At 37.6% G+C, this 23,581-nt stretch overlaps 3 protein-coding genes and 1 long non-coding RNA gene across 5 annotated transcripts in view; 2 read left to right on the forward strand and 2 right to left on the reverse strand.

The window, feature by feature from the left end:
- LOC121383899 (NACHT domain- and WD repeat-containing protein 1-like) overlaps positions 1-4,817 on the forward strand; it is a 25,862-nt gene extending 21,045 nt beyond the window's left edge. Inside the window, exon 9 of the mRNA XM_041513996.1 lies at positions 4,813-4,817. Within this exon, the coding sequence (XP_041369930.1) occupies positions 4,813-4,817 (5 nt within the window). The remainder of the gene's footprint in view (positions 1-4,812) is intronic.
- LOC121384302 lies at positions 3,120-10,951 on the reverse strand. Its single transcript, XM_041514625.1, has 3 exons — positions 10,819-10,951; positions 6,251-6,416; positions 3,120-5,631 (listed from the first exon to the last, which is right to left on the reverse strand). Exons 1-3 carry the CDS (start codon positions 10,948-10,950, stop codon positions 5,600-5,602), a joined length of 330 nt encoding a protein of 109 aa, XP_041370559.1. The 5' UTR covers position 10,951; the 3' UTR covers positions 3,120-5,599.
- Positions 7,380-8,886, reverse strand: LOC121384303. The gene is made up of 2 exons (XR_005959373.1): positions 8,443-8,886; positions 7,380-7,483 (listed from the first exon to the last, which is right to left on the reverse strand). It is a non-coding gene; the product is annotated as an uncharacterized LOC121384303 (long non-coding RNA).
- On the forward strand, positions 10,828-20,125 carry LOC121384301. 2 transcript variants are annotated; one of them, XM_041514623.1, is made up of 6 exons: positions 10,828-10,965; positions 11,225-11,409; positions 14,337-14,474; positions 15,485-15,650; positions 17,454-19,483; positions 19,664-20,125. In XM_041514623.1, the coding sequence occupies exons 3-5, from the start codon at positions 14,337-14,339 to the stop codon at positions 19,478-19,480; spliced, it is 2,331 nt and encodes a 776-aa protein (XP_041370557.1). In that variant the 5' UTR covers positions 10,828-10,965; positions 11,225-11,409; the 3' UTR covers positions 19,481-19,483; positions 19,664-20,125. The 2 variants fall into 2 exon arrangements, with proteins under 2 accessions (XP_041370557.1, XP_041370556.1); XM_041514622.1 differs by having other exon boundaries at positions 17,454-20,125.
- The last annotated feature ends 3,456 nt before the right edge of the window (positions 20,126-23,581 follow it).

Genomic DNA, 23,581 nt, shown 5'->3' on the forward strand with positions numbered 1-23,581 from the left:
ATTAATAATGATATTCATCACCTAAAGTGGTGTTACAGAGAGGAAATGTTCGTTCTTGTCTATCGATGTTTTCCCATGGGCCAGTTTCAATTGCATCAATAGAACGAAATGGAGTTACAGTATTTTCCTTTTTAAAAAAATCCAAAAACAAAATGCACATTATTAGGCCTATTGGTATGGTACGTTCGAGCAAAAACGACCACTCACGATACCCAAGTGATACTTTTCTTTTCTTTGGGACGACGTAATTGGTCAGTTTTGTGATTTTAGATGGGAAAGTCTACTTAATCAAGGGTTTTACAGAATTACTTACAGTAATAAAGCAGGGCGGCTGATAATGCCCATTACGATTAGAGGGGCATCCGTGCGGTTGCCATACAGTACCCTGTGATCTTAATAAAAGAGGCACGTCTTTTTAGTGTGTCTAGACACAGTGTCTGTGGACCGTCTAAATATACACTTGCCAATCAGTAACCACAGGTACAGGCCACGAAAAGAAAATACCAAATAACCAAGAAAACACTCCGATTATTATTTCAGTACATGGATTAATTTATGTACAAAACATAATACAGTGATTTTGAACACTTTGACAATGGTGGTTTATTTTGTATTGAAAAATAATATATAATTGTTGCTGGCTTACTGGGATGGCTATTATTACACAACATTGCGATGCATTCGCAAAAATCAGGTATGTTTTGTTTCTTCAGTTCGAAGACTAATTCCTGATGTGACACGTTAGGTATTACGTAACCACCAACTCGCCAGAGGACGTATTCACTGGGATGGTACAAAATGGCTGCGCCCGTTATATATAATACCCGTCACATTTAACCGTTTTATTAATTAACTATACGATTATACTTGTTGATATTAAGCAATAATGTGCTATAATCGTTGAATATGCATACCAGGCCAAATGCCTTAATTGTCCCCTCCTCGAACCGATTACTTGTACGAATTCAGTCGACCGTTCAGAGGCGGAAATTACCGATATTAGTCGATAGTGAAGGGGGAATAACTCTAAAGTTGTTATCGAACTTTTCAACACATTGTTTTCCGTGTTGGTGTGTTAACTCATTGGCAAGAGTTCCGATCGTTCCTGCATTTAGAGTGAGGATTAGTTTTCCTATGAGCTATGTAAATGTTCGGACGATCGGACGATCGGAACTCTTTCCAAAGGTTTTACCGAGATTTGTAAAAAAATTTTAAAAAGGTTTTAGGTGTTACATTAGTCACTTGTCATCGGGCATATTCAGTTAACATAATTACTTGCCCGGCATGAAAATTCCACTTGGCATGGGCGTCGGGCGATGGGATTTTTGATCCCCTGCCATATAAGGATGTATCGTCCTGGCAATTCGATATGGCAATCCTCCTGGTGACGAAACACCCGACAGTTCAAGTTTGTTTGGTTTAATGACACCACTAGAGCATATTGATTTATTAATCGTCGGCTATTGGATGTCAAACATTTGGTAATGTTTACATATATGTGGCGTTTATAGAGAATATTAAATGAGTGGTCGTTTAATACCATTATCTTACGAGTTGTTGAAAACATCCGTTAGCCTAATAACTGAATGTTGATGCTCTGCATAATTGTTTCATTAATGATTTGTTTTGATAAGATCTTGAAATAAATGAACTAAGTTGTTATAATTTATATTTTCAACAATTCGTTTGCAAGTAAAATACATTATAATTCATATCGACATAACAGGGTATTGTAAAATAGGAATGTTAAGTGCAGGAACGTTATGAATGGAAAAGTAGACCCATCGAATTAAAAACAAAGTTTGTTTTGTTTAACAACACCACTAGAGCACATTGATTTATTAATCATCGGCTAATGAATGTCAAACATTTGGTAATGTTGATATATAGTCTTAGAGCAATAGCGTTACGTTTTTCCATCAGCAGCAAGGGATATTTTATATGCACCATTCCACAGACATGTTAACATATACCACGGCCTTTGATCCAGTGTGTTGACCAATATGTTGTTAGCCCTTATATGAAGCTTTGTCACTGGAATCCGTTAGTGCAACTGTGATGTACATACATTTTATTACACTGTGATGTACATAAATGTTATTACACTGTGATGTACAGAAATGTTATTATACTGATGTACAGAAATGCTATTACACTGTGATGTACAGAAATGGTATTACATTGATGTACAGAAATGGCATTACACTGTGATGTACAGAAATAGTATTACACTGTGATGTACAGAAATGGTAGTACACAGTGATGTACAGAAATGTTATTACACTGTGATGTACAGAAATGTTATTACCACTGTGATGTACAGAAAATGGTATTACACAGTGATGTACAGAAATGGTATTACACTGTGATGTACAGAAATGGTATTGCACTGTGATGTACAGAAATGTTATTGCACTGTGATGTACAGAAAATGTTATTATACTGTGATTTACAGAAATATTATTACATTGTGATGTACAGAAATGTTATTACACTGATGTACAGAAATGGTATTACATTGTGATGTACAGAAATGGTATTGCACGGTGAGGTACAGAAATGTTATTACACTGTGATGTACAGAAATGTTATTGCACTGTGGTATGTCACAGGTGGGTGATAAAACATGGTATTTCGTATTTTTTCGTCTTGGTGCCTGCTAACCATTTCTTTACAAACATGAATTTGGTGTGCTACGTAATGTAGCATTTAGCACATGTCATAGGTGGGGTGTTATTATGCTTTAGCGAGGGGTGGGGCTAGCTAGTGTTATATCCAAGTGTCAAAATAATCGGTGTTAGACGCGAAAATAGCCGTAGCATAAAATGTACTTAATTGTCCACAAGCACTTGCCATTAATTAATGATACACATTCTATCGAACACCTTTGGAGAAACCATTAGGGATTTTCCCCCATCCCAGGCAGGGTCCCTTATTGGTTTATCAAAGGACATGGTTTGTGCTGTCCCGCCTGCAGAAAGATGCAGTGTGTTTTCTCTGAAGACTATGATTTAGTAAATATATAGTATATATGGTTTTGTAGAGTCGTGAAAAGAAACCTACCTTTTGTCCAACACCAATATGGCGTCAATTCATATACCAAAAATAACAATAACAGGTTTTTTTATAAAATATAATTTATTATACATGTAAGAGTATTAAGGGCGGATCCAGAAACATATTTTACGGAAGGGACCAAGGACAAAAAGGCACATGGACCAATTCCTGAAAGTGAACCTCAACAACAGTTTGACATTCGTGAAATAAAAATTGTAAAACAAATTATTTTAAAAGGGGACACTTGTTTTTGTTTTTTCGGAGAGGTCCTCTGCTCCCATTCGGGTCCGCCCTAGTATAATATAAAACAGGTTAATTACAAATAACACACATCAAATCAGACTGCAATGATTAGTTAATATAAGTAACGCTTTCTCTGTGTGTGTGTGTGTGTGTGTCTCTCTCTCTCTCTCTCTCTCTCTCTCTCTCTCTCTCTCTCTCTCTCTCTCTCTCTCTCTCTCTCTCTCTCTCTCTCTCTCTCTCTCTCTGTATGTGTATTTGCTGCTGGTTCACGTATACTACTATATTGAATTTATCACGAGTGCCTCTAAAATGAACACTCTAGTTGTTCGAGTTCTGTGGGACTGGGATGTAAACTAGTACTGAGTAAAGAACCAAATACCCATCACAGTGTCACAGTTTAAACGTGCCATTGTTGTTTACCTAGAGAAGTCTTTCCACTTCGCCTCGTGTTGTACTGCCGTGGGAGGCGGGAGCACGCGCAGATAAACACACCTGGCAGTTCATTAAGCGCTACCTTGTTTTCACCATCTCACTTACACTTCGCCAGTAATTGTGAACATTTCGTGGATACAAAACACTGTAATTAATGTGTATACAGAACAACTGACAGCAACTAAGACTATCGTTACTTCAGTATTTAACGTATTCTATTAATGTTCGGTGTATACAGAACAACTGACAGCAACTAAGACTATCGTTACTTCAGAATTTAACGTATTCTATTAATGTTCGGTGTATACAGAACAACTGACAGCAACTAAGACTATCGTTACTTCAGAATTTAACGTATTCTATTAATGTTCGGTGTATACAGAACAACTGACAGCAACTAAGACTATCGTTACTTCAGTATTTAACGTATTCTATTAATGTTCGGTGTATACAGAACAACTGACAGCAACTAAGACTATCGTTACTTCAGAATTTAACGTATTCTATTAATGTTCGGTGTATACAGAACAACTGACAGCAACTAAGACTATCGTTACTTCAGTATTTAACGTATTCTATTAATGTTCGGTGTATACAGAACTGACAGCAACTAAGACTATCGTTACTTCAGTATTTAACGTATTCTATTAATGTTCGGTGTATACAGAACAACTGACAGCAACTAAGACTATCGTTACTTCAGTATTTAACGTATTCTATTAATGTTCGGTGTATACAGAACAACTGACAGCAACTAAGACTATCGTTACTTCAGTATTTAACGTATTCTGTGGGGAAAGACAGAAAACGTAAACATGCATGACAATGTATTATAACTATGAAGCTTCTCATAAATAATTAATTCATGTCATCTCGGTTAAGTACCCAGTAGATAGAGAATATATGTAAAAACTCGCAATTTAAAACTCGTCGGCACGAGCTTCTACGTGTCTTATTGGCTGCAATACGTTTCAGGAGTTGCTTGATCAATTCCCAGGTGTATAGTTGAAGGATGTTTTAGACCTTTGAAATCATATACTATTTATATTGTGAGACACAGTTTGCTTGTGTTTATGTCAGGGTAAGACTTTACATATCAAATTAAAAAAAAAAAAAAAAAATAATAATAATAATAATAATAATAATAAATAAAAAAAAAAGACCCACCAATGATTAAATTATTTTCTACTGACTGAAAAGGATATCAATTAGAACTGCTTCTTCGTCTGCTCCTATCTCTCGATAAGAATGCTGAGGTAACTCCAGCCGGGCGTTTGTCACCAACGCTTGCTAGTCCCATTTGAACGCTACACAATAAACCGAACGACTATCTCAGGAACCAATCAAAATAGTTTGCAAACGTTTAGCGAAAAGTGGCTGGCTGAATATTGACATGTAATAACCCGTCTAAAAGCTAATATTAATAAAATGATATCGAAGACGGCTCCATGCTATTTCAGTTCACTGGTATTAAATATTTATTTTCGGGCAGGCTTACAAATTCCTTTATTGCAAGATCGTTTCTGTCGATAGATTATCACAAGACGGAAAATGGTCCACTTTATACACGACTCTGACCTTGACGTTACGTTTCTTTTAAAAAAAAAAAAAAAAAAAAAAAACCCTCTTTAAGACGACTGCAGTTTAAATATCTGACTTGCATATCGACAGGCAGCAAACCACTAAAACAATGTTGAATGCAGTTAAATATCTGACTTGCATATCGACAGGCAGCAAACCATTAAAACAATGTTGAATACACTGGATTTTTGAAGTCTTGTCCTATTCGTTTGTCCACCAAGACAAATGCTCGTTTTTACATAAATTATGCCACCAACGTAGTCTCCATAACTTGTGTCGTGAGTAACTAGTCTTCTTCTCTATCAAGTTTCATGCGGTCTGAAACGAGACAAATTTGTATACTTCTTAAAGTATATTCACTAATTACGATTCTGAAATTATTGTTTTTATTGTTACACTAGCCAATAACACAAAACAACAAAATGTAGTCTTTGGAGAATATTACACAAAATGGTTACATTAATTTTGTTTTACAATCTACTTAGTTTTTATTTAATAATATTTTTCGAATGTTTTATTGTAAATGCATAACTACTTTTTAACTTACAGATATTGGTTTTGGTAATATTATAGTTTAGGCCTACATTATAAACGTGACTTTATATACGTGACTACATTATATACGTGACTGGGTGTGGGTTTGAGAATATTATCTGAGTGTGCATATTATTACACATATAACAGAATCTTTTCACCTTAAGGAATTTGGTTTTAAGAAATAAATATGTATTCTATTAATAACTACTCTAAATACTGACTTTGGTTTTGAGAATACATGTATTAATTAACTGTGTATTCTAACATTGTCTGACGAGTTTGAATTTGTTAACAACTTTGACCTACAGATGTATAATCTAATAATAACTTATCTATATTAGTAAATTTGGTTTTAAAAATATATGTTTTTAATGCGGTGCTTTATATCTACAGTGCTTACTGAGTTCGTTTCTGAGAATATCAGAAAGTTGGGTGTAGCCGCACGCTTTCAGGGCCGCCATGAACGGTTCCCACCAACACGGCAGTCTCTTCAGGGCAGACCACAGCTTTTGGTTTGCCTCCCTGTCCGACCGACCAGCGTTCGTAACACACCTCTGGACAAGCTGCTGTACACCAAAGAAAGCAATGCTTTAATGACACTCCATCCCGAGACAGGCCACCGATCTTATCTAATTTCTTTTTGACCACCCGATCTAATCTAGCGACCAAATTTAATGAGTAGAATTTTCTTTATTAATTATATTAGAGATTCGCATCAATTTAATTTTTGGATGTAAATTTCAAAATTGTCTGCTTAATTTGTTTCTATCCCGGGACAAGCCCCTGGCTATCCAGAGACAGGCCCCGGGACGGATATGCTCGAAACTGCAGTAGTATTATATGAGCATGCAAAAATTATTCGCATTCGCTTAATGACATCGGCGCATTATGTAATCAGTGGTAGTTACAGTTCGAAATCCTATCTGGAGAATATACTAGTAAAGAATATATATATATATATATATATATATATATATATATATATATATACAGTAGAATCTCGTTGGCTCGACCTCGGAAGGGTCGATCACACCGCAACGCTCGAACCAAAAACGAAGTCCCGAGTTTTTTGTTCGGTAAACCCTTATATTAACTGCTGAAGAGTCGAACACGTCCAGGGTTGACTATAAGCCTTCGCTCGAACTAAATTGTCGGTCCCATCTATGTTAATAGCTATATTTCCCTCGAACTGGTGATCCATCAAATATCAATTAGGCCAAAAAAAGAGAGAAAAAAAGAGAGTTGGTGATCGTCCTTTTGATCACACAAATCAGGGTAGGGTGGGGGGGAAGGTTTTTTTGGGGGTTTTTTTCTGTGAAAAACTTTATAAAACCCTGGAGACCAGGAGTAGCAGTCAACAGCGCATGCGCCTGGATGTTGTAGTTCCTTCACTGGCCGACAGATGGACCTGGTGATGGTTTAACCCGTTATGGTGCTTACGAAAGTTGAATTGCTGCTATCCCGACGCATTTTTAACAGTTTTTAACAAACTAAAAAATAAAATAATTTCAGGGGCGGGCGCATTTTTCAGGTACGGGCGGGGACGATCACCAACTCTTTTTTTATTTGGCCTTATGGCAAACCGCCAAACAGGACTAACAATTGCTGCGCTTGCGCAGTTGGTTATTATAACCTTCGATGATGATAACTAGTTTAACGTGCCCATATACCACTAGGGTTTCGAACACCGCCCATCCCGAGTCCAGACCTCCGATAAATCGGGGAATCGACTCGGGATGCAATCCTTTTGGGGGGGGGGGGTGAAAATGGGCAAAATTTTGAAAATAGCAATTGTAAAACGTTTAGAATAAATAAAAAAAGAAAAAGTTACAAGCCAAAAATCAAAAAGAATTGACTGCTCGGCCGAATGGAGCATTTTAGAAATTCCAAAATTAAATAAGAGAAAGAAGAGAGGATCGGACCCGAAGTAATTTCGCAAAAATTTTTATCTAAACGTTTAAACGATCGATATGTCCCCGCGAGTGGCCTCGTTAAGGCCGTTTTGGGTGCAACTTATAGGGACGAACTCCCGTCAAAAAACCCCTAAATTGAATCGATTTGAAGGTGTAGTGCTGTGCTGAAATACAGATCTTGAAGCCGCATCCGTTGAACGAGTAGAGTATCAGACTAGGGTAAGTACCAGTCGTCATTGGTTGGTATAGTGGTGCGGACGGGCCCGACTCCGGAGGATACGAGATGGTATCATTATAAAGCAATGTAAAGTCTAGAAAAAGAGTAGTAGGGGCCGACCCCGCTTCCTCTTTTCTTCTTAGAGTGGGGCGGTCAATCTTCCAGTGCTGGTAGGACAGGCTTCGACATGTAGAGACTAAACGCGAACAATGGAATGGTTGTCATAAAGTCACGAAAAACAAGTCACATAAACGGAGAAATGACGTGGAGGCGAGGAATCTCGACTACCAGGTTGCAGACTGCGAAACTAGAAGCGTTCCAGCGTTAATCAGTTGGCCGCATTATCCCAGTAGAACACTTCATTTCGCTGATTAAATATGACCCCCAAGTTAGCACGTGCAGTGTGCACAAGCGAAACAAACACGTCTTACTGCGTGGAGCTCCAGACTGGGAATCTATAACCTTCGGATTAATTATTTAGGCGGAACGAACTATAGAAAGAAAGAAAGAAATGTTTTATTTAACGACGCAGACATAGATGAATCGGGGAATCGCAACACTAGCTATGCAATCCTTTTGTCATCACACTTGTCATGTTGTTTGTTAACGACTATCGGTAATGATCTTTCAAGTACAGCTAGTGTTACCGCAACTGTTAAATGAACCGTGATACCAATCAAACAATTAGTGCACAAACGGGCCTCAGCATAAAGCGTTACCTTGAAAACGACTACATTTCTGAAAAGTGGACAGTGCTGCGTTTTTTATTGTTGAAATATTCAAATTGTTCAGTAATAAATTCATATAAATACAGATTAAGAATTTGCCATTTATTTATTTGATTTCAGTGCATTTAGCCTACGTGTATTACACAATTTGTATCTAATTCAACTTTCTAACTGATGTTACGGAAATGTCCGATGTTGACTGAATGGTTCGGTCGAACTACCCGATGGGTCGAACACTTTCTCGAGCACCGACGGGGTTCGAGCCAACGGGATTTAACTCTCTCTCTCTCTCTCTCTCTCTCTCTCTCTCTCTCTCTCTCTCTCTCTCTCTCTCTCTCTCTGTGTGTATTTGCTGCTGGTTCACGTATAATACTATATTGAATTTATCATAAGTGCCTCTAAAATGAACACTAGTGGTTCGAGTTCTGCGGGACTGGGATGTCGATAATATGACGTCATCGCGATTAGCACAGATTAGTTTGACGTCACGCATTTTAAACAAATCTTTGAAAACGGGTCTTGTAAGCAAATGACCCATCCACAGCAACACATTACCTAAAGACCTTGCAAATTTGCATACCATTATTAACCGGGTTAATAAATAGAGATATAGATATAGAGATAGAGATATAGAGATAGAGATATAGAGATATAGAGAGATATAGAGAGATATAGATATAGATATAGAGATATAGATATAGATATAGATAGAGAGATAGAGATATAGAGATATATATAGAGATAGAGAGATAGAGAGATAGAGATATAGATAGATAGAGAGATAGAGATATAGATATAGAGATAGAGCTATATAGATAGAGATATAGAGATATAGATAGAGAGATATAGATAGAGAGATATAGAGATAGAGATAGAGATAGAGAGATAGAGATATATAGATAGAGATATAGAGATATAGATAGAGATAGATAGAGATAGAGATAGAGAAATAAAGATATATAGAGATATAGAGATAGAGATAGAGATATAGAGGTAGAGATATATAGATATAGATATAGATATATAGAGATAGACATAGAGACATAGAGATAGAGACATAGAGATAGAGATATAGATATAGAGAGATAGAGATAGATATAGAGATAGATAGAGATAGAGATATAGAGAGATAGAGATAGAGATATAGATATAGAGATATAGAGAAATAGAGATAGAGATAGAGATATAGAGATATAGATATATATATAGAGATATAGATAGAGAGAGATAGATAGAGATATAGAGAGATAGAGATAGAGAGATAGAGATAGAGATAGAGATATATAGATATAGATATAGATATATAGAGATAGAGATAGCGATATAGAGAGATAGAGATAGATAGAGAGATAGAGATAGAGATATAGAGATATAGATAGAAATAGAGATATAGAGATAGATATATAGATATAGATATAGAGATATAGAGATAAATATAGAGATATAGAGATATAGATATAGAGATAGAGATATAGAGATATATGTGTGTGTGTGTCCCTGTGTCTGTCTTTCACTAACCACCGACAACTAACCCCTGTCCTGAACGAACAGCCCAGATAGTTGAGGTGTGTGTCCAGGGACAACGTGTTTCAACCTTAATTCCATGTAAGCACGGAATTTCGGAAATAAATTGAAATTAATTAATGAAAATATATCCATGTATGTTAACATTGTCACCGCCGATGGTAATGTATTGTTCATTGGTTGTCTCCTATCAGAGTATTTTACTCGTTTGTATTATATTTTGTACTTTGTCTGACAGCCTCCGTCTCTCTATCTTTTCTCTATGTCTCCATCTCTATATGTGTCTGTGAGCGTGTGTGAATGCGTGTCTTTGTGTCTCTGTATGCGTGATCTCGCTCCAACCAGTGCACCACAACTGGTCAAAGACCGTGGTGTGTGCTTTCCTGTCTATGGGAAAGTGTTCCCTCTGCTAATGGAAAAATGTAGCGGGTTTCCTCTGATGATTACGAGTCAGAATTACCAAATGTTTGACATCCAATAGCCGATGATAGTGTGCTCTAGTGGTGTCATTAAACAAAACGCGCTTTTAACTATGCGTGAATGTGTGCGTGCGTATGTGTGTGTCGCTCGTGCGTGTATATATTACCTCATCATGTTCAGATATAATTCTTTTTAGGTATGGAAGCATTTGAATTGGATCCATGCCATCCAAGAAGCGGACGAAGTTCTTCTGGCTTTCAACGACCCGGATCAGTGACTTAGAAACGACGTCATTCATCACGTGATTGGTCAGGTGAAAATCTTCATATGCTGACAGTTACCGACCAGTCTGATAGCAAAACAAAAACCAAATTGATGTGACGAGTAACACCATAAATAGAGCGTAGATTAAAACTGCATGTTCCTCTCGGACTCCATTTGTTTAGAACTATAAGGATAATCATCAAACCATGATAATCACCAGATATAGGCCTACACATGTAGGATTATATATATATATATATAAATAAGTTCATATATTTCATGTTATTTTGTTCTTTGATTATATACAGTGTTCAAGCTCGGTGTCCTTGGCACTTCACTCGGTTATAGCTCGACACTAAAAGAAGGCATCCTTAGAACATACTACGACTTTTGACACACCAGTAACAGATTATAGAATGATGGAGCACTAGTTGAATATACCCATTGTATCCAGTAACGGAGGTCGATCGAACAAGCTGATTTGCTTCATGCGGTAAATATACACTGTCCTCGACCCAATCGCGTAGGTTTGCAATACAACTACTACCACAGAACATCTCACTTATGCTGGCGGAACTCAGTGCTTCCATCCCCACAAACAAACCTATTCTGTTTCACTGGCGTAGCCAGGATTTTATAGGGGGTGAGGGCACAACCCCAATTTTGTATGTGTGTATTGATGTATGTATGTATCTATGTATGTATGTATGTATACATGTATGTGTGTATGTGTATATGTATATGTATGTATGTCTGTATGTATGTATACATGTACGTATGTACAATGAATATATGATTTTATAAAATGTAATACAGTAAAAAGAAAAAAGAAAAGAAAAAAGGTTTGATTGGAGGCCATTGCCCCCGTATCCCACCCTCGCTACGCCATTGTTGTGTTTTCTTGTTATAAGCAGGACATAACTAGAGAATACGGGCTACAACTGACTGTGTACCGATATCGTAATGGTGGACATACTTAAAGACAACACATACCTATCGACAACCTCACCCCTCCCACTCGGTGACTCCCAACAGAAATACATATATATATATATGAACTACTTACAACTTACTTACCTGGTACACTTTTCGAGGCTATGGTTTCTTTGAGCTTTAGTCGTACACAATCGTATTTTAATTCCAGGTACAGGGTCTATAAATAGAAGATTTGGTATATTTAGGACTGTAGCCGTTGTGGTTTCCCTCAGTCGGGAGGAGATCGCGAACAGTAGTGGTGTCTGTGTGTACAAGGCAAACCGAGTCAATCCATAATAATAAATAAAACAAATTTTAGATGCGGTTAAACGTCGCGTGGGGTTTTCCCACGTGAACTTCCCAGTGATGCCAGCATTGTATTCGGAAAACTCCGGATACATTCGTCAAGAAATCTATCCGAAATGTACCGAGTCCGATGTCGCGAGGGTTGCATTTTAGCGACAATCTTCAGAAAGCTAGTGCTTTCTGCGAAATAGTGGATCTGTCACTCTATATTGTTTTGAAGATTAGGCCTAACTTTAGGAAGTCTAATACATTAAATAAATAAATAAATGCATTTATTTATTTAGTGGTTGCTTACTTAGCATATCATAACAACGCGGTCCCGGGGCGAACATTCGAGTGGCATAACACTTTTTAAACCGATCGTGATCGGTGGTTTACGAAATTGCCCGGTGATAGACGAACAGTTACGTTCGTCTCAAATTAGTCAGTATTATTTATGTTCTTGGGATTTCTCGTGGCAAAACCCATTCTATATTTAAGTTAAATTCTGATTAAGAAAGTAAAGTAAAGTTTCTTTTATTTAACGACGCCGCTAGAGCACATCTCTGATTAAGAAGGAATCTTCTCGAATGTACAAGAATAAAATAATTAAATTTTCACTGTTTAAACTTTACTTGGATTATATATTAGTTTCTTGTTGTATATTATTGTTGACAAAGCTTAAATTAAGGAACTTGTACAAGTAAGTGATTTCATAATGATATTATATGCTTCTAGCCTAAACTAACGGGGAGGGGGTGGGAGGGGTGGGTGGGGGGTAAAATATAATTCGGGCACAGTGCTACCATAAAGGGTCTTCTGCGGGAAGACTTGACATAAGGGCGATTCTAAACTGAAAATTAACAGATCACATGACATCTGAAGAGGAGAAGCCAGTTATATTAATTCACCGTTTAACTGGAGGGTGGGGTGTGGTGCATACTCTTCAGTTTGGGGGTGTCCCCTGATCGCTTTCGATGTTTATGCACAGTACAACCATAAAGGGTCTTCTGATCGCTTTCTATGCACGAATCTGGGAAGGGGCATAGCATGGTCTTGAACGGGGGGGGGGGGGGGTGTCAAATATGAACCTAGCGGACATTTTTGTCTATATTTTTATTGGACAGTCATTTGAATAACCTAATTTTGTCCTTTAAAAATAGTCTTTTAGGGCCACCAAGCAACAATCTATGGGTATAATACCCGGATGATATTAACCATAATTACATCCCAGTGTTATTGTTTGGATGGTTTGTTTGTTTGTTTTGTTTAACGACACCACTAGAGCACATTGATTTATTCATCATCGGCTATTGAATGTCAAACAGTTGGTAATTTTCGACATAGTCTTAAGACTATATGTCGAAATTACCAAATGTTTGAGAGGAAATCCGTTAAAGTTTTCCATTAGTAGCAAAGGATCTTTTATATGCACCATCCCACAGACAGGATAGTACATACCACAGCCTTTGTTACAGCAGTTATGAAGCACTGGCTGGAACGAGAAATAGCCCAATGGGTCCACCGACGGGGACCGCACATCAAGCGAACGCTTTACCACTGGGCTACGTCCCGCCCCTGTTAGAATGGGGGATAGGACATATAGACAGGAGGTGGGTATCCCCATAGGCACCAACTGTGCTCCGTTACTCGCCAATTTGTTTCTCTGTGCATATGAATAAGATTTTCTAACTAATCTAGCTAAATCAAAACAAAAGAGTTTGGTGAAAAAGTTATAATTTCACTTTTCGATATATTGATTTTATATGATTCAGTAATAATAAGATCACAGATTACCTTGGTACGATTTTTATTAACCGTATACGGTTGTACTCTGAACCTTTACAAAAGCCTAGGTTACAAAACTGTTTTCCTTTTCTGTTATTTATTGGCAATAAGGACACATTTTAAAAAGAGGTAATGCTCTGTGACCTGAATGAGTCGATCGTTTAACCACTACACCATTATTGCAGGTCGGTGTAATGGTTATAGTCTGAATGAGTCGATCGTTTAAACACTACACCATTATTGCAGGTCGGTGTAGTGGTTATAGTCTGAATGAGTCGATCGTTTAACCACTACACCATTATTGCAGGTCGGTGTAGTGGTTATAATCTGAATTTCAATACTTACATGACTTTTTGGGGTTGCCTTTTTTAGATGGCTGACGAGGACAGGATCTCTGAAATGTTGATAAACACAGTAGAGGATGAACGAACTTTCAGAAGATTTCTGAACATCATGAATCCTGTTGAGATGGCTATATCCTTAAAAGGCTCTATATCCGACCTGTCTGCGGTGAGAGTCTTCATGGGGGGATTTGTTGTTAGTTGGGGGGGGGGGGGGGTAGGGGCGAAGAGGGAGTCATTAAACAGGTCAACTAACTGAGTCAATTTTAAATAAATAAATATCATTTTGAGAGTTACACCAATAACGTTTTTAGGATAAACTATATATTTAGCTGTTATTACAGCAAAATTTACACTTTATAATGCAATGTATATAGGCCTAATCAGTTTACAGCAAACGAAATATTTAATCAAACAGGCGCATGTGCAGGAAATTGTGTAACTGGCTAGTGGTGTTTTTAGGGGAGGGGTCAGGTCATGCGTCCCCAGAAATACACTGAAAAACAAACAAAAACAAACATAATATAGCACGTTAATGTTGTTTTTGTAAATAATTTAAATTTGGTTTGACGTAAAAATAAAAATAAACGTTTTTTTTTAAATAACAAAAATATACAATTTTTGTGTGTAATTTAGAAAACAAGCGGGTCAAAAATAAATAACTTGTAAATTCCAAAGTATGAAAAAATGCGTTCCCCGTGGGACGCACTATAAACATAATGTTTCTATTATCTATTACAACGGTGTTACTGTCACACACAATTAATTAAAATTGCAGGTGTGTTTGTATGTTTAAATGAAATTATGATAATTAATGTGAGGCGAGATTGCAGCTTTGAAGCAAAACATTTTTTTTAAATTTCATGCAAGAAAACCAGAACAATCAGGGTGTGTGACAGCTCGCCATATTTAAATTCCATTATCATTAATTATGATTATCAATTTATAGTTATGTTTTAGGGAGTGGTGGGTTGGGGTTGGAGAACATGTGTGTTTGGTGAGTAGATAAAGTTAAAATGTGTTTTGTTTAACGACACCACTAGAACACATTTATTAATTAATCATCGGCTATTGGAAGTCAAAGAACGAGTCATTCTGATAATGTTTATGGGGAGTAGATGTCCATAGTGTGTTGTTATAAATAAAATTCCAATACCGGTTGTATTTATTTGCATGCAGCAGGAAGTTGTGAGGTCAGTAACGAATTCCGGCCACAGTGACAGACAGGCCAACGACGAACTGTGGAGGGCGGTGAAGAGAATTCCTCGGTGGTGGGATCCTTTCATCAAGGCACTCAACCAGTGTGGCTCCACGCAACTTTCACATATCCTCCAATCTAAACTAGGTAACACAGCAACGACTGCTTTTACTTAACGACACAACGTGTGTCACCATCAGGGTGGTGGTGCTGGTGGTGGTGGTGGTTGTGGTGATGTGTGTGTATGTGTGTGTGGTGGTGGTGTGTGTGTGCGTGTGTATGTGTGTGTCGTGGTTGTGGTGGTGCGCGTGTATGTGTGTGTGTGTCGTGGTTGTGGTGTGTGTGCGTGTGTATGTGTGTGCCGTGGTTGTGATGGTGTGTGTGTGTGTATGTGTGTGTCGTGGTTGTGTGTGTGCGTGTGTGGGTGTGTGTGTGCATGCGTGTGTGTGTGCATGCGTGCGTGTGTGTGTGGTGGTGTGTGTGTGCGTATGTGTTCGTGTGCGTTGATGTGTGTGTGCCATAAAATAGACTAGTTTATAACAAAAATGAACGTCTTTCGAAGATCCCCAATAACGCCCATGAATACCCCAATATGTTTTTGTGACGGTAATTAAAAGACGTGAATTGTAATCGTGATTCTTGTTAAACTGTCCGTCATCACATAGAGCACTGTGCCCTTAGTCTAAAACAGCTGGGTATGAAAAGGCAAATAAAAACAGCTAACATCAGCGGGTTTCTTCTCTAACTTAACAGTATATATATATATATATATATATATATATATATATATATATATATATATATATATATATATACCATCGACGTCCCAAACTGTTCACCTAACGACAAAAATATGAATACGATATTTATGGAAATACTATTTTACATTTTTCTGCTACGATATGTGAAACAAAATAAATTGCAATTAGTTAACGTGAAAAATCAACAATGTGGACGTAAAACAAATCCATTCTAGTAAACAAAAGTGAAGCACCCTCCAATAAACAGGAAAGAGCGTTTGCAAAAAGTATCATACCGCGCATATGCGGTTCGTCATTTTCCATTTTAAAGTCCACTACATGAAAAATATATGTTTCTTAAATATGCACAGTTGACGAACACGTTCTTTAATATTTTTTTAAAGGAAATATTCAGTTTACCAAGCGTTCTGGTCCGGTCCGCGTTTTACCAACACACATCGCTAACACTTGATATATATATTAATTAATTGATTCTTAATTAACACAATTTATACACTCAAAATTATTTACAATTGTTATGAATGGATTATGAATACCATTCACTATAGTAGAGACACAAAAATGTAACATACATTTTGCAGATCGAATATAATAATTGAAAGCAAATTCTAACAACAGGGGGCTTATAAATCATAAAAATAAATGATTTGGCCTTGTCGATCTGACACGCGAATGAATCGGTAATTTTAAGGAATAAACAAAAACGACTTAATGATTTTAGGGGTTTGTAAAGTTGTTTATTTAGATACCTACATAAAAATGTTCCTGAACTGTGAAGAAAAACCTCACAAATGAACGACTAGCAGACGACAACAAATCGGATGTTGATTGCGTGAACTATTCATGAGAAAAAAAAACAAGCTGAACGGAGTTGCAAGCATAACGCTTTTAGGGACGTTGACGATATATATATATATATATATATATATATATATATATATATATATATATATATATATATATATATATGAAATATATATATATATATATATATATATATATATATACATTTGAAATATTATATACTAGTATATATATGACACAGATCTTAAGAACAGTCCACTGGAGATGCTATTAAACAGGCATTCAAATTCACATTTGAAATATTATTTTATTAAAGGTACGCATACGCATATGATAAAAGAGTATTTAAAAATGTCATGTGTGTGAACGTGTTCGTATATTTCAGATAGCATAACGTCTTCACCACAAGCCTGTTGCCCACGCACTCCACCACCACGTTATCAGTCAGTGGAAGACCAGCAGAGTCCAACTCATCTTCAACATCCAGTTAGCCATGAAGAAAGTCCAACTTCTGTCCAGGAAGAGTTAGCTCATTCTCAACAAATCTCAAACTTTTCTCAAGACTTTCCAGCTTATCTTCAGCAGCACCCACATATTCATCAACAACTTCCGTCTATTGATCAACAGTTTTCAAGACTTCCCCCAGAACAGCCCCCAGTCTACTCTCAACTAACTCCAGTGTGTTGTGAACAAGTGGAAAACATTTATCGAAATGCACCATGTAATGACCAGGCTATAGCAGGACATACGTCTGAGAATATGTCCAGTGATGAAGATTTTACAATAAGCGCTGTCATATCTGATCAAGCTAAGAAATTAAAACTATTTACAATTCATGACGAGAATACGTCCATTCCAGGAAGTCATGTAATAGATACCAATATAGCAAACTGTCAGCAGACATGGTTGGGAGAAAAGAAAGATACAACTAACGGCGTGAAAGGCCTTGCTGCCAACAAGTTGAAGAAGCGTATTACTAGCGAAGAGAATGATCTCTCAACTAACTTGATGAATGATCTACCTGCAATTAGCCAGGGGAAAGAGCTTAGGTCTGTTGAGAGAGAACACACTTTAAAGTTGAAAGGATCGGTTACTAAAGTGGACGAAACCAAGACTGACGACACGATTGGCGCAAACGTTATTTCTCATCAAGACACAAGTTATCTAGATGACGCCAATGAAAGTTTGCCAGTGCATCAATCTGGTGGAAATTTACCTATATTAGACTTACTGCTATCATCAGATACTCGAGATCCTGCTGTACAGACATCATACCCGCCTACTGGTTCAACAGAAAACACGCAAACTGCAGACCCACCTGGGCTCACAACAGATCCAGCTGAGAAAAGCCAACACACTGACCCTCCTATTGGAAAATTGCCATGTACTTTGGAAAATCAGGAACGTGACTGTGATTTTGACGAGGTTTCCATGTTTTACATGACTAGATCAGGTAGTGTGGAACTAAAGGGAATATCGTTTGTAAACGAACTGCTGAACCCACTCGATGGGCCGAGCGTGGAGCAGCAGGACGCCGAGCTCCGTGATACTCACCACAATTACCAGTCTTACATGCCTTGCATTCAACTAGGTCTAGAACGTCTTCAAGTCCACGGTCCTGTCGGAAACTCACCAACAGAAGAATCTAGTCCAGCAAACCTACAATTCGTCACATCTGGCAATCCAGAACAAGATGTTTTAGCCTTTATTTTAGATACAAAGCATACTTCTACATGTGAGATCAACACAGTCAGTGATTCACTAGGTGATCAAAAACACCGGGTAGATCGTCATTCACGGACGTCTGGGTGTGGGAAAGAGGTACAGCTTGCCACCATTGATAGAAGTGCAGATCCACAAGTTATGAAAACAAACCAGGCATATACGAATTCTACAGTTAAGCCCAATCATGAGAACAAAGCACGACACGTTCTACGTGATAAAACCGAACACTCAAACCCAAATCTGGCAAATGAAGATTATGCACGTATGTCAGAATATGAGGAAGATTCACAAGCCATCCAAAATGATGACATTACAGGTTCACAAACTATCAAATTAAATAGGACACATGAGAATGTATCAGATACAGCCCAGAATGAGAATGAGGTGAGGTGTATCGCAAAGTATGACACTGCTAGTCTACAGGCTGTCAGAGTAGATAAGAGAGATACTCCTTTAGGTTCATCAGGAAACGAGAAGCAGCACACATCCATGTTTGGAAGTGAAGTAGGCCACACACAAGCTGATGAGGAAATTCGACAACTTGGGTCTACAGGACACGTGGGAGAGGTGGAAACACTACAGGTTGACCAAATTAATCACCAAGATGTACCAACTACATTTCGGTCATTCGTCAGTAGCCCGATTACTAGAACTGTAACAGAAACTCTGCTAACATTTTTCAAATAAAAGGTACAGAAACATTAAACACCTTGCTGTGTTAGATCTAAACCAGGTTAGTACAGAAACATTAAACACCTTGCTGTGTTAGATCTAAACCAGGTTAGTACAGAAACATTAAACACCTTGCTGTATTAGATCTAAACCAGGTACAGAAACATTAAACACCTTGCTGTGTTAGATCTAAACCAGGTACAGAAACATTAAACACCTTGCTGTGTTAGATCTAAACCAGGTACAGAAACATTAAACACCTTGCTGTATTAGATCTAAACCAGGTTAGTACAGAAACATTAAACACCTTGCTGTGTTAGATCTAAACCAGGTTAGTACAGAAACATTAAACACCTTGCTGTATTAGATCTAAACCAGGTTAGTACAGAAACATTAAACACCTTGCTGTATTAGATCTAAACCAGGTACAGAAACATTAAACACCTTGCTGTGTTAGATCTAAACCAGGTACAGAAACATTAAACACCTTACTGTATTAGATCTAAACCAGGTTAGTACAGAAACATTAAACACCTTGCTGTGTTAGATCTAAACCAGGTACAGAAACATTAAACACCTTACTGTATTAGATCTAAACCAGGTTAGTACAGAAACATTAAACACCTTGCTGTATTAGATCTAAACCAGGTTAGTACAGAAACATTAAACACCTTGCTGTGTTAGATCTAAACCAGGTTAGTACAGAAACATTAAACACCTTGCTGTATTAGATCTAAACCAGGTTAGTACAGAAACATTAAACACCTTGCTGTGTTAGATCTAAACGAGGTACAGAAACATTAAACACCTTGCTGTGTTAGATCTAAACCAGGTACAGAAACATTAAACACCTTGCTGTGTTAGATCTAAACCAGGTACAGAAACATTAAACACCTTGCTGTGTTAGATCTAAACCAGGTACAGAAACATTAAACACCTTGCTGTGTTAGATCTAAACCAGGTACAGAAACATTAAACACCTTGCTGTATTAGATCTAAACCAGGTTAGTACAGAAACATTAAACACCTTGCTGTGTTAGATCTAAACCAGGTTAGTACAGAAACATTAAACACCTTGCTGTGTTAGATCTAAACCAGGTTAGTACAGAAACATTAAACACCTTGCTGTATTAGATCTAAACCAGGTACAGAAACATTAAACACCTTGCTGTGTTAGATCTAAACCAGGTACAGAAACATTAAACACCTTACTGTATTAGATCTAAACCAGGTTAGTACAGAAACATTAAACACCTTGCTGTGTTAGATCTAAACCAGGTACAGAAACATTAAACACCTTGCTGTGTTAGATCTAAACCAGGTACAGAAACATTAAACACCTTACTGTATACTGTATTAGATCTAAACCAGGTTAGTACAGAAACATTAAACACCTTACTGTGTTAGATCTAAACCAGGTACAGAAACATTAAACACCTTGCTGTGTTAGATCTAAACCAGGTACAGAAACATTAAACACCTTGCTGTGTTAGATCTAAACCAGGTTAGTACAGAAACATTAAACACCTTGCTGTGTTAGATCTAAACCAGGTTAGTACAGAAACATTAAACACCTTGCTGTGTTAGATCTAAACCAGGTACAGAAACATTAAACACCTTGCTGTGTTAGATCTAAACCAGGTTAGTACAGAAACATTAAACACCTTGCTGTGTTAGATCTAAACCAGGTTAGTACAGAAACATTAAACACCTTGCTGTGTTAGATCTAAACCAGGTACAGAAACATTAAACACCTTGCTGTGTTAGATCTAAACCAGGTACAGAAACATTAAACACCTTGCTGTGTTAGATCTAAACCAGGTTAGTACAGAAACATTAAACACCTTGCTGTGTTAGATCTAAACCAGGTTAGTACAGAAACATTAAACACCTTGCTGTATTAGATCTAAACCAGGTACAGAAACATTAAACACCTTGCTGTGTTAGATCTAAACCAGGTACAGAAACATTAAACACCTTACTGTATTAGATCTAAACCAGGTTAGTACAGAAACATTAAACACCTTGCTGTGTTAGATCTAAACCAGGTACAGAAACATTAAACACCTTGCTGTGTTAGATCTAAACCAGGTACAGAAACATTAAACACCTTACTGTATTAGATCTAAACCAGGTTAGTACAGAAACATTAAACACCTTGCTGTGTTAGATCTAAACCAGGTACAGAAACATTAAACACCTTGCTGTGTTAGATCTAAACCAGGTACAGAAACATTAAACACCTTGCTGTGTTAGATCTAAACCAGGTACAGAAACATTAAACACCTTGCTGTATTAGATCTAAACCAGGTACAGAAACATTAAACACCTTGCTGTGTTAGATCTAAACCAGGTTAGTACAGAAACATTAAACACCTTGCTGTGTTAGATCAAAACCAGGTACAGAAACATTAAACACCTTGCTGTGTTAGATCTAAACCAGGTACAGAAACATTAAACACCTTGCTGTGTTAGATCTAAACCAGGTACAGAAACATTAAACACATTACTGTATTAGATCTAAACCAGGTACAGAAACATTAAACACCTTGCTGTGTTAGATCTAAACCAGGTTAGTACAGAAACATTAAACACCGTACTGTATTAGATCTAAACCAGGTTAGTACAGAAACATTAAACACCTTACTGTATTAGATCTAAACACACCAAGCTTGGTTATGTACACTGACAGATTTGTTCTAACTGAACGTAATTGTGTTTTAGAGGGGCGGACGCAGCCCAGTGGGAAAGCGCTCGCCTGAGTCGCAGTCCGTCTGGGATCGATCCCCGTCGATGGGCCTGTTGGGCTATTTCTCGTTCCAGCCAGTGCACCACGACTGGTATATCAAAGGTCGTGGTATGTGCTATTCTGTCTGTGGTATAGTGCATATAAAAGATCACTCGAGATACTAATGTAAAAATGTAGCGGGTTTCCTCTCTAAGACTAATGTAAAAATCACCAAATGTTTGACATCCAATAGCCAATGATTAAAAAAATCAATGTGCTCTAGTGATTTTAAACAGAGCAAACTTGTTTGTGCTGACAAAATGTTCATTAGATTTCACTCCTATAATATCACTTGTGTAGTATGACAATAATAGTTAATATTTATTGAAAGCATAACAAGTAAGTTGTTATAGTTACAATTTAAACGTTATATCTTATATCGCGCGCTGTTAATGAACTCCGAATGATGTTTTCTTCCTGCACGTGCATTAAGCTACACACAAATCGGATGAGCAGACATCCCTATTTCAGACTAAAATGTTTGAATCGTATAGTCAGGCGATCTTGTGGAACTTGGCCGTGGTACGCGAAGAAACCTACCTGTCATGATGTTATATGTGTATTTTGGTAATTCCTTGATAGTCTAAGTCCAGTTACTAAAATAATAACAATCTAACATTTTTCACATAACGCATGGGCGTACATAGGATTTTGAAAAGGGGGGTTCCAATACATAGGATTTTGAAAAGGGGGGTTCCAAAATAGATTGCAGAGATATTGGGCATATATTTCTATGTTGAGTAAATATAATAATGTCAGATATCAATGTCAGATATATTAAATTATAAAAAAAAAGCGATTTCAGGGGGGGGTTCGGTCGAACCCATCGAACCCCCCCTATGTACGCCCACATAACGATACACGCGTTTTATCTACACCCACCAAACAATGTAATTTTCCTTGGCGTTTTTGTGGCTTAATCAAATGGACGATGTTCGTTTCAGGGCCGAACTTAATGGCGGCAACGACGGCAATTACCTTCGATGAGATATAAACCGCCGTCGATCGGTCGGGCGGTCGGGCGCCTCACCGAGGAGACTTTTGTGCCGCCGGATAAACATTACTGCCGTCAGTAAAGTTCTACCACTGTGCTACGTCCCGCCCCTCGATGGAACGAGTGATGCGCTTATCATGTATTGTTGTTTAATATACGTTCTTACTGCGGTTTGCCGCGTCGCTTTCGTGTTATGCCCCCCCCCCCCCCCCCCCCCATTTCAAGTTCGGCCGCCCCGCTTTATTTTTCCGCTATTTCAAAATGAAGACTGGGGTTTTTTTCCACACTGAAAAACATCGATCAGTCTGCACACTGGACATCAAAGAAAACAAGC

The sequence above is a fragment of the Gigantopelta aegis genome, chromosome 10 (assembly GCF_016097555.1).
Source record: "Gigantopelta aegis isolate Gae_Host chromosome 10, Gae_host_genome, whole genome shotgun sequence".
Taxonomy (NCBI): Eukaryota; Metazoa; Mollusca; class Gastropoda; order Neomphalida; family Peltospiridae; genus Gigantopelta; species Gigantopelta aegis.

Excerpts from the sequence above, each read along its gene's own strand:
- LOC121384301 (XM_041514622.1), top strand. The coding sequence starts at position 14,337 with ATGGCTGACGAGGACAGGATCTCTGAAATGTTGATAAACACAGTAGAG. Across the intron at positions 14,475-15,484 it reads CTATATCCGACCTGTCTGCG|CAGGAAGTTGTGAGGTCAGT; the intron begins GTGAGAGTCTTC and ends ATTTGCATGCAG. Across the intron at positions 15,651-17,453 it reads TATCCTCCAATCTAAACTAG|ATAGCATAACGTCTTCACCA; the intron begins GTAACACAGCAA and ends CGTATATTTCAG.
- LOC121384302 (XM_041514625.1), bottom strand. The coding sequence starts at position 10,950 with ATGAATGACGTCGTTTCTAAGTCACTGATCCGGGTCGTTGAAAGCCAG. Across the intron at positions 6,417-10,818 it reads TTATATCTGAACATGATGAG|CAGCTTGTCCAGAGGTGTGT; the intron begins GTAATATATACA and ends TTTGGTGTACAG. Across the intron at positions 5,632-6,250 it reads TATTCTCAGAAACGAACTCA|ACCGCATGAAACTTGATAGA; the intron begins GTAAGCACTGTA and ends GTCTCGTTTCAG.